The following is a 12,008-nucleotide window of genomic DNA, read 5'->3' on the forward strand; positions in this document are numbered from 1 at the left end:
TCAGGAATTATTTGATGCTGTCAGCCAAAATAACATTGAGAAAGTTTAAAGACTTCTCTAACTGAGAGATCTGGAAGTTGACTCGTGTCTGTCCCACACTGCAGCCAGTGCACTAATGAACAACTAGCCCTGTCCGGTGACCCGATTGGAACCACTGCTCTCAGGGAGTAGGGTGGGAGCTGGGTGTAAATGTGAATGACAAAACGCCAGAACCGGGTTTGAAGCCAAGCAGGTTCAGAACCTGAGTGAAGTTGGCCCCCCCACCTTCTTCAAATCAGACAAAAATGGTGTCAAACGTTTGTGCTGCGTTTGTGCTGGTTTGTGCAGCAAAAATTTTCGTTTGTGCTGCTATCATTTGAAAGATATAACGAAATGTTTTAGAGGTCATCAAAGGTCAACCAGCCCCCCCACCTTCTTCAAATCAGACAAAATAGGTGTCAATCTACTCGGCTGCGTTTGTGCAGGTTTGTGCAGCAAAATTTTTTGTTTGTGCTACTTTGGCTTTGAAGATATTGATGAAAAGGTAAAGGTCAAAAGGTCAACCAGCCCCCCCACCTACTTCAAATCAGACAAAATTGGTGTCAAACGTTTGTGCTGCGTTTGTGCTGGTTTGTGCAGCAACAATTTTTGTTTGTGCAGCTATCATTTTAAAGATATAAAGAAATGTTTTTAGAGGTCATCAAAGGTCAACCAGCCCCCCCACCTTCTTCGAATCAGACAAAATAGGTGTCAATCAACTTGGCTGCGTTTGTGCAGGTTTGTGCAGCAAAAAATTTCGTTTGTGCTGCTTTGGCTTTGAAGATATTAATAAAAGGTTAAAGGTCAAAAGGTCATCCAGCCCCCCCACCTACTTCGAATCAGACGAAATAGGTGTCAATCAACTCGGCTACGTTTGTGCTGGTTTGTGCAGCAAACATTTTTGTTTGTGCTGGTATCATTCTGAAGATATTAAGAAAAATGTTCTCCAGGGGTCATCAGAGGTCAACCACTCCCCTGGCCCTACTCACATTTGGAAACATAAATAAATTTGGTGTCAACCAACTGTGCTATGTTTGTGCAGGTTTGTGCAGGAATTTTTTTTCATTTATACTGCTATTACAAATTATAGAACTATAAAATATTATGAGTTATATAAATAATAAGGTCATCAAAGGTCAACCAGCTCCCCTAACTTCTTCAAATCAGGTAAAATGGGCGTTAATAGACTTGACTACATTTGTTCAGCAAAAATGTTTGTTTGTGCAGCTAAAATTTTAAAGATATTAAAAGAAAAGTGTCTAGAGGTCATCAAAAGTCAACCAGCCCCCCCACCTTCTTCGTATCAGACAAAATAGGTGTCAATCAACTCGGCTGCATTTGTGCTGGTTTGTGCAACAAAAATTTTCGTTTGTGCTGCTTTTGCTTTGAAGATATCCATTATAGTTTAAATTTTTTGCTAGTTTTGCTTTAAAAGGTCAATGAACATCTGTTCATGCTGAAACTGTCAATTTCATTTAAATTGCCGTGTAAGTTGCTAACACATGAACATAAAGAATTTACTTTTAACATGGACGAAATTCAATTCAAATTAGGTCTCATCTAAAATGAATAGTTTGGTACATCACCTCCCAAAACAATCTCGGTGACCTGTATCTTAGCTTCTCATCACTAGAGGGTGCTATTAGACAAACTGTACTTTTGAAATACAAAAAATAAGAACAGAACATGTGCTTAGCATGTACTCAGCCTTTTTGAGGTCAATGTTAATGTTATTATCGACAGCAATCATCAGCACTTCTTTCAATACTTCATAGCAGTGCATCAAGGTAAGTTTGTCCACTTGGGCCTGCAGTATGTAAGATTCATAGCAAAAGCAGCACAAACAAAAATTTTTGTTGCACAAACCAGCACAAATGCAGCCGAGTTGATTGACACCTATTTTGTCTGATACGAAGAAGGTGGGGGGGCTGGCTGACCTTTGATGACCTCTAGACACTTTTCTTTTAATATCTTTAAAATGATAGCTGCACAAACAAACATTTTTGCTGAACAAATGTAGTCAAGTCTATTAACGCCCATTTTACCTGATTTGAAGAAGTTAGGGAGCTGGTTGACCTTTGATGACCTTATTATTTATATAACTCATAATATTTTATAGTTCTATAATTTGTAATAGCAGTATAAATGAAAAAAATTCCTGCACAAACCTGCACAAACATAGCACAGTTGGTTGACACCAAATTTATTTATGTTTCCAAATGTGAGTAGGGCCAGGGGAGTGGTTGACCTCTGATGACCCCTGGAGAACATTTTTCTTAATATCTTCAGAATGATACCAGCACAAACAAAAATGTTTGCTGCACAAACCAGCACAAACGTAGCCGAGTTGATTGACACCTATTTCGTCTGATTCGAAGTAGGTGGGGGGGCTGGATGACCTTTTGACCTTTAACCTTTTATTAATATCTTCAAAGCCAAAGCAGCACAAACGAAAATTTTTGCTGCACAAACCTGCACAAACGCAGCCAAGTTGATTGACACCTATTTTGTCTGATTCGAAGAAGGTGGGGGGGCTGGTTGACCTTTGATGACCTCTAAAAACATTTCTTTATATCTTTAAAATGATAGCTGCACAAACAAAAATTTTTGCTGCACAAACCAGCACAAACGCAGCACAAACGTTTGACACCAATTTTGTCTGATTTGAAGTAGGTGGGGGGGCTGGTTGACCTTTTGACCTTTACCTTTTCATCAATATCTTCAAAGCCAAAGCAGCACAAACGAAAATTTTTGCTGCACAAACCTGCACAAACGCAGCCAAGTTGATTGACACCTATTTTGTCTGATTCGAAGAAGGTGGGGGGGCTGGTTGACCTTTGATGACCTCTAAAAACATTTCTTTATATCTTTAAAATGATAGCTGCACAAACAAAAATTGTTGCTGCACAAACCAGCACAACGCAGCACAAACGTTTGACACCAATTTTGTCTGATTTGAAGTAGGTGGGGGGCTGGTTGACCTTTTGACCTTTACCTTTTCATCAATATCTTCAAAGCCAAAGTAGCACAAACAAAAAATTTTGCTGCACAAACCTGCACAAACGCAGCCAAGTTGATTGACACCTATTTTGTCTGATTCGAAGAAGGTGGGGGGGCTGGTTGACCTTTGATGACCTCTAAAAACATTTCTTTATATCTTTAAAATGATAGCTGCACAAACAAAAATTTTTGCTGCACAAACCAGCACAAACGCAGCACAAACATTTGACACCAATTTTGTCTGATTTGAAGTAGGTGGGGGGGCTGGTTGACCTTTTGACCTTTACCTTTTCATCAATATCTTCAAAGCCAAAGCAGCACAAACGAAAATTTTTGCTGCACAAACCTGCACAAACGCAGCCAAGTTGATTGACACCTATTTTGTCTGATTCGAAGAAGGTGGGGGGGCTGGTTGACCTTTGATGACCTCTAAAAACATTTCTTTATATCTTTAAAATGATAGCTGCACAAACAAAAATTGTTGCTGCACAAACCAGCACAAACGCAGCACAAACGTTTGACACCAATTTTGTCTGATTTGAAGTAGGTGGGGGGCTGGTTGACCTTTTGACCTTTACCTTTTCATCAATATCTTCAAAGCCAAAGTAGCACAAACAAAAAATTTTGCTGCACAAACCTGCACAAACGCAGCCGAGTTGATTGACACCTATTTTGTCTGATTTGAAGAAGGTGGGGGGGCTGGTTGACCTTTGATGACCTCTAAAAACATTTCGTTATATCTTTCAAATGATAGCAGCACAAACGAAAATTTTTGCTGCACAAACCAGCACAAACGCAGCACAAACGTTTGACACCATTTTTGTCTGATTTGAAGAAGGTGGGGGGGCCAACTTCACTCAGGTTGGTTACGAAGCAGTCTGTCAGATTTATTGGAAGAAAAAGTGAGCATGAATCTGAAGACGCTAATTGGATGTTTAAATCTCATGTGAAATACGTCACTGCATCTTAGTCTCACAAAGGAAGATAAGAGCAGAGCAAAGCTGGAAAAACTCCACTTTGCGCCATCTTTACTCTGTTCTTTATGTCTGTCAAACAGACATGAAGAACAACTTCATGTCTGAAGAACAACTTCATGTCTGTTTGACATGAAGAACAACTTCATGTCTGTTTGACAGAACATTTCTGCTGTGATGGATAATGTTTCGGTGATTTCCATGTTTACTCTTTCAGGGTTCAGTGGCACATTCAGCCACAGAGTCACTCTCTTTCTGCTCACTTTGCTGTGTTATTGTGTGATTTGGTTGGTGAATCTGACAATCGTTGTGACAATTATCATGGATAAAAACCTCCATGAACCAATGTACATCTTCCTCTGTAATCTGTGCATCAATGGACTCTATGGGACTGCAGGATTTTATCCTAAATTCCTCCATGACCTCCTGTCCACCAGACATTTAATCTCTGTTCCTGAATGTTTTCTGCAGGGATATATGATTCACTCGTCAGTCTGTGCTGACTTATCTTTGCTCGCTCTAATGGCTTATGACAGATACGTGGCTATATGTCGTCCTCTAGTGTACCACTCAATGATGAATACAAAAAGGGTTGGTGTTTATGTATTTTTTGCTTGGATTATTCCATTTTCTCTCATGTTTATCAGCACTGGCACAACAGTAACATCAAGGTTCTGTGGATCCCACATACCAAAGATATACTGCATCAACTTTTTGATTTCTAAACTGGCTTGTTCTCCCTCAATAGCTCAGGTTGTTTTTCCAGCTTTTAATTACACTTTTTATTTTGGCCATGCAGCTTTCATTGTTTGGTCTTATGTTTTTCTCATCAAATCCTGCAAAGCGTCTAAAGAGAACAGAAGTAAATTCATGCAGACGTGTGTGCCACATTTACTCACTTTGATGATTTTTAGTGTATCTGTGTTGTTGGATTTGCTGTACGTGCGATTTGGCTCAAAGGATTTGTCAGAAAACGTTCAGAATTTCATGGCGATGGAGTTTCTTGTCATTCCGCCGATTATCAACCCCGTGATCTACGGGTTGAGACTGACACAGTTACGAAAAAGAATTGCACATTTCTTATGCTGCACAGCTTCAGTGTGTAGATTAAAGGTATGAACAAGTCTAGCAAATCAACTCCTGCTACATTTGATACACTGGCAACTTCATTTGGTGTAACTTATCAAGTTACACTCAAAAATTACACCAATTATCGCCAAAAGTATAATTTTTTCTTCTGTTATAATATGGTCTATAGTCTAAGATCAGTGCAACCTGTAATGGCTCCTCTTTTGTAACCACAGTTTCTAAACATATGAAGGATTTTTTTTATCTGCTTAATGTCATAGTAGAGAACCCAAAAAAGCAACAAATGTAAAAAAAAAAACTTGGAGATGAAGAAAATAACAAAATAAACTAGAATAAATAAAGCAAAGGAAACGATTAAAAAATCTGTATTTGTAATGACAAACTGTGTAAACAACTTTCACTATAAGGTTGCATATTTTAGATTTTGTAGCACGTAAATATATGTAGTAAGAAATATGCAAATCCTCTCAAGATCATCGATTGTTGTTTTAACTAAAAGTTGCTTTTTATCTGCTTGAAAGTTTTTAAAGAGGACTCCTCTGCAACATTACAACAATGTTGATTTGTTTTGTAATGTCATGTTCAATAAATTAAAATGAGATAAGAAACACATTTTGAAAATTGCAACTTTTAAGCAGGATATTAAACATTTTTCATTAAGCCTACATTTCTGTGTTAAAAAGTTTTTTTCATTGGTCGGTTGTAATATTCTAATCTTAAATGTAATTTTTAAATACTCTTAAGCAGAAAAATATAATTAGCAGAAATAAAGGCTTGAAGACATCAGACAGTAATGTTTCACTTAGTGAAAATAAATACATTTTTCAAGAATATTATAATTTACTGAGTCTTACAGTTTGTATTTGAATCCATGCTTTTACAAACCTGAAATGAAAACAAGTTTTTTTTAAAACTTATTTCTTGTTTTCTACTGAGCTTCCCACAGCTGAACCCCAGATCAATGACAGCATTTTTTTTACATTTCCACAAATTCAATGTTAGTAGACATTTTGGGTTTGTGGCTTTTTCCCCTAACAGGAACTGTAACAGAATTAAACCTGTAACTGCGTCACATTTTTAAATGATCTTGCTTAATTAAACCTTTTCAGTCACGTAAATAAATCCTTGTGACGAGACTCTTAAATCTGGACTTCATTATATTTTTCTTGTATCTGTTAAGCTTTACACGTTTTTTGTTTGTTTTCTTATTATGATAAATTATTATTATTTTTCACGAGTCTGAGTTTTTGGCCATTTTCAAAAGGTACAAATTAACATTATTTCATATTCTCTAAGCAACCGCAAGAAATAAAACCTAACAACAAAACTGCAGGAAAGCAGATTAAAGGGGATCTACTACACAAAATTTACATTTTGCAGACATTTTTGGTTAAAAGTTAATGTTTTTGGTACCTGGAAAATTAGCTGTTTGGAAAAACCTACCAATTGTTAAGTCCCAATGGACATAACTACATAACTAGCAACTTGATCAGACTAAAATCTCATTATCTCAGAATTATGAAATAAACATTAAGAGTTATCGAGTTTATTTTGATTGAGATGATCAAAAGTCTCATAACTGACCAGTACTAATCATAAATGTGTCATTTAAACAGATAAATAGTTTGTTGCGAAGCCACTAAGGTTGGGGAATATTCAGTCGTTTTTCTGGCTTTAATTGGTTCGTTAAGTTTGCAGAAACCAGAGGATGGAGTCTGAGCGCCGCTCTGTCAGTCAGAGTGGTTATTAATATGTGAAGCGACGGGAGGAGAGCCAGAGAGCAGCGCACGCTGAGCTCCAGCGTGTTGTAACGTCTTACAGGCTGGACTCTTTGCTCTCTGATTATGGATAATGTTTCTGTTGTAAGAACCTTCACTCTCACAGGAATAAATGAGACTATGGACTACAGAGCTGCAATATTCTCACTCACTTTGGTGTATTACTGTGTGATTTTATTCCTGAACATCTCCCTCATTGTCATTATTGTCTTGGATGAAAACTTGCATGAGCCCATGTATGTCTTACTGTGCTGCGTTTGCATTAACGCGGTTTACGGCACCACCGGTTTCTACCCCAAGTTCCTGTTAGACCTGCTGTCGTTTGCTCAGGAGATTTCCTACGAGTGGTGTCTCTTCCAGGCCTTCGTCATGTACTCGTTCGCCTGCGGTGAGCTGTCCATCCTGGCCGTCATGGCGTACGACAGATACCTGGCTATCTGCCAGCCGCTGCGCTACCACTCGTTGATGACGAAGAGGCGGCTCTCCCAGCTGGTGAGTTTCTCCTGGCTGACACCGTTCTGCATCTTCTCCGTCAGTATTCTGCTCACTTCCAGGCTGGAGTTGTGCAGGCTGAAAATCAAGAGGCTGTTCTGCGTGAACTGGATCATCGTTCAGCTCGCCTGCCCCCACAGCGACACTCTCTCCAATAACGTTGTTTCATACGCAACGATTTTCATCTACGTGTCTCACGGCTTTTTCATCATTTGGACTTACGTGCACCTCGTCAGAGTGTGTGCAACCTCCAAGGATGACAGGGTGAAGTTCATGCAGACGTGCGTGCCTCACCTGGTCTCTTTGATCACTTTCCTGACGGTGATCGTGTTCGATCTGATGTACATGCGCTTCGGCTCGGCGGATATGCCCCAAAGCCTGCAGAACTTCATCGCCATAGAGTTCCTCCTCTTTCCCCCGATGATGAACCCGCTGATATACGGATTTAAGTTGACCAAAATACGAAACAGAATCCTGAGTTTGGTTTATCTTAGAGGCCAATGAGAACATATTGAATTATTGAGTGACAAATTGTGATTGTTTCTTAAGCACCACAACATAGAAAATGATTCCTGGAACTGAGATAAGAACTGATGAATGCAGAATGTAAACATAAGATCAATAAATCCTGATTTATTTATTGTTTTTCTTGTAAATTAGCCATTTTAATGCCAAATAAAATCGGCCCACATTACATAGTTTCTTTCTGTATCTTTTCAGGTTTCCAACACTGTAAAACATTTCAGCCACATTTAGTTGTGACTACCATCTCCTACTATTTAAGTCAAATAAATGTAGCCAGTTTTAGATGTTGTACCTAAATGTGCGTTTGGGAAAGATAAACTTGCAGCAGTGAGTTGTGTTAACTTTTTATTAATTTGATTAAGCCTCCAAGAGTTGAATATTCTAGAGTTTTTAGGTTAGCATTTAAAAACACTGAAAGAAGAAGAAAAAGACAGGAATACTATTTCCCAGAATGCTTAGCGGCATGTTTCTGTAGCCTGTGACGAAAATATGTTACACTGATCTGACTCAAGTGTTTTATTAAGGCAAAAGTTTATTTATTGTCCTGCTCACACTAAATATTTTTGATCCTAATTCATTGTTGTGTACAATAAAATTCATTATCAGATCAGAAATTTTATTTATGCAATTTGAAACAAGAATTTAAATTATTCTAAAGTAAAATATTTATTTTAACTTGACTTGATTGTGATTGAAAATATCAGAGAAATGTGGCTCTTTAGAAAGGGGAGGGCAGTTTATTTCTCATATATTGTGAAATTTGGTTCAAATTGCAGCATTAAGTTAAAACTCACAATTCAAGATTAATGAACTTAAAAACAACATTTAGACAACTTGTCTCTTGTTGTTAAATCAACTTCATAAAGTTTAATTTCTAACAAAAAATAATTTTCTTATTGACTTGAGTTGATTTTCAAGTTAAACCACAAATGTTAAACTTCAAATGTTTTACAGTGTAACTGAACAGGGGCCTCCTGAAATGTACCAATCTGCATAAGTGTTTCTCATTTTCTCACCTTTTTCCACTTAAACTGTAATATTTCTTCTAACTGACTAACAGAAAGTGATGCATAAAGGTGAAGTAGAAAACAAAAATCTAATAACTGTGGCGTTCATTTGGTTTTACTACTGTTTTTACTGCAGTCACAGCTGCACTTTGCACATTTTCCTTCAAAATAGTCGCTGATAACCATTTATTAAGCAGCGACTAACATTTATTTTTAGGTCTCAGTTATATTTACAGTAAGTATGAGCCACTGTAACATCTTGTGTTTAGCTATATTCATCCTTTCATCAACTATGAGCTCAGAATTTCTTATACTGAGAGCAAATTGGAGCTCAATAGTTTAGCAATATGCTGTAATAAAGGTTTTATTTTTTCTAGATTTATATTATCACATTACCTTTACATAAGACAGTAAATTCAGGTTCTGTCTTTTAAGTAACAGCTAAAATCAAAACAGACATTAACAACTGTAATTTGATTGAAAAAGTTTCAAATTGCATCTTTGCACTCCTGAATAAAAACTAAAAATATAGAAATATACTATTGAACACTTTGGTATTGGGGATTAATAAAGTTTATTCGGTCATCCATATAAACAAGCTTAAGCTTCCTTTCTGACATTTCAAGTTTTATCTAATTTATAGGTTTGTGTATCATTTCAGAGTCTGATGACAATCAATTAAGTCGATCTGGGTTTTGATTGGGTTTTTCAGACACATTTATTCAAACTTCATGTCAGCAATTAATTTTTTACTCATTGCTATTTTAACTCTTCCTACTTATGACACCAGAAACAAAGAATTTCACATGAGTTGAATCCACTATCAGTTAATCTCTCTTGGAAATTATATTAACTTTTTATGAATTTTTGAGGTAATAATATATTGTGCATATTATTTATTTTATTGTAAATTATGTAGTAAATTCTGTGTTCCTAAAAGTTTCCTTATTATTTGTCAGTTTAAGCGAAACGTGTCAAACGTAAAAACATTCCTCAGATTTTATTAAGGTTAACTGATTATATTTAAATGATAAATTAAGAAAGCTTTAAAAGTTTCCAAATAAACTCTAAATTTTAATATTAACTTGCATGTAGCTGCGATGGATGGATAAATAACATTTAGCCAATGATCTCCGCTATGCTGCAGTTGTTTATTTTCTGTGATGTTTCTTTAAAATTTTGTTCTTAAGACATTTCTTCAGCTTAAGTTTAGTAAATAAAAATAAATCCCGTTTGCATTGATTCTATCTGATGGTTATTTATATCATAAACATAAGGGGTTGCTCATCTACATGATATTAGTGATTCTTGTGATAGCGTACGTTTTGCTCATTAGTTTGGTTTCTCCAGCATCCTGAAACCCATTTGGATCGTCTGTCGAGGGGCTTGTTGCCTTTTGCTTGTTTGTTTTCAGAAAATGCAGAGTTTCTCTTTGAAGCTGCATCCTTTCTATTGTTGCCTTCAGCACTTTCTTTGTATCTTCGTTTCCTTTCTTCCTTCGTTTGGTTGCCTCTTTTGAGTTCTTTTGGTTCTTGTTTGTGATCAGTCATCGTTTATTCGAGTTCTTTATCTTTTCTCTTACAACTTGTCTTCAAAGCTGCTGTCTCCTTTGTTTTTTCATCCAGAACTTTCTTTTCCACTTCAGTCTTTTACTTGGTAGCTTTTATTAGCTTATCAACAACAGTTCTTTCTCCCCAAGAACTGTTGTTCTCCTTACTGTCCTCCAATAATCTCCTGCCGATCTCTTCTTCTGCTGTCTTTTTTTCTTGAAAATATGATCATTTCATTTTTTGCACAAAATCATTCTTAGATTATGAGATTTTAGCCATTTTCACACTCGCATGTGAAAATGGCTGCTGACAGATGCACAATTATATAACAGCACATCTTTGAAAAGCAGAAGTGGAACCTCCTGCATAATCAACAAAGATGCAGGAAGTGGTTTCTGGATGGTCAGTCAACAACAAAACACTTGTATTTTCCAGCAGCTATTATACAGCAGTAAATCCAGCTGACCAAACATACTGGAGCTCTGTTTGGGTTGCTAGATAATGGGCCGGGTTTTCCGGGTATTGCTCGGTAAGGGCATAGTGCCAGCTGATTTCTGATATTATATTTCAGAAGTTTTAGAAACAGCTAAAACTGTTTCCAAGCACCAGAAAACATTAATCCTTTACCAAAAAAGAATTGTTGGATGGTTTATTAAGCACTTTGGCTGTTTTCAGAATTAGCTAAGTCACAAATCGAAGAACCAAAAAGTGTAAAATGTGAATTTTGATTATTAATTCCCTTTTCACATGGAGATCAAACTTTGCCTTCCAAGCTTTTTTCCAACCAGCTTTTCGTTGGAAGCCAATTACATTTCTGTAATTACTTATTTAATTTTGTGGCTCATAAAATGGATTCCTTTTGGTAGATTTTTAACCAGGCCAATCAGAGAACAGAAGGAGAAGTTGTAAACTATAACGCTGAGTTTCTGGACCTTTGGCTATTGAGAAACATGTGCTTCCCCAGTCACTAAAATTTAGTGCACCACACTTTCTATTTTACCTAAATAAAAATATGTAAGTGCAATTGAGTAACTTAAATGTACAAGTGTTAGGTTACCTTTTTCTTAAATAAACAAATATATAAATCAAAGAATTATTCAAACTATAATTTTTAAGAAAATTATCAAACTTACGTCAATTTGAGCATTTTGATTGGAGTTAAAACTCTCCAGAGGGGGAATTGGGATTTTTTTTTCTGCACCTCTAATGACTGCATCAGACTCTTGACACAACCGAACTCATAAAATAAAACAGAACAAATGAGGCCTACCTTATTTTGATGACAGAAGCCTGTTGTTCTTCCACTGCGATGCGGTGGACCTCATCCAACTGGCAGGCGATAACTTCACACGGTTTCTAATCAGACTTATGCTTATTTGTTTATTTATTTTGTCAGATAAACATTTTAGATAAATAATTCCCTGTTGGGTACAAGCTGTGACTCCTCTAAACAGCAAACACCGAAAGCAGTTAAGAGATTTGTTAGCTAGCACTTACACTTTCCGTTAGCCAAGCACCCACGTACACTTGCACGCTCGCCACGTTCTTTTACGTCGCTCCTCATTGGCTGAATCC

General features: G+C 36.8%; 2 protein-coding genes across 2 annotated transcripts; both read left to right on the forward strand.

Annotated features, from left to right (window-relative positions):
• Window positions 1-4,163: 4,163 nt before the first annotated feature.
• On the forward strand, window positions 4,164-5,111 carry LOC129361228 (olfactory receptor 4P4-like). The gene has a single exon (XM_055031974.1). The coding sequence runs from the start codon at window positions 4,170-4,172 to the stop codon at window positions 5,109-5,111; it is 942 nt and encodes a 313-aa protein (XP_054887949.1). The 5' UTR covers window positions 4,164-4,169.
• Window positions 5,112-6,925: 1,814 nt separating this feature from the next.
• Window positions 6,926-7,855, forward strand: LOC129360945 (olfactory receptor 52D1-like). Its single transcript, XM_055031477.1, has one exon. It carries the CDS (start codon window positions 6,926-6,928, stop codon window positions 7,853-7,855), a length of 930 nt encoding a protein of 309 aa, XP_054887452.1.
• Window positions 7,856-12,008: the final 4,153 nt, after the last annotated feature.

Source organism: Poeciliopsis prolifica, unplaced genomic scaffold (genome assembly GCF_027474105.1).
Source record: "Poeciliopsis prolifica strain line A6 unplaced genomic scaffold, Auburn_PproV2 SCAFFOLD007, whole genome shotgun sequence".
NCBI classification, from domain to species: Eukaryota; Metazoa; Chordata; class Actinopteri; order Cyprinodontiformes; family Poeciliidae; genus Poeciliopsis; species Poeciliopsis prolifica.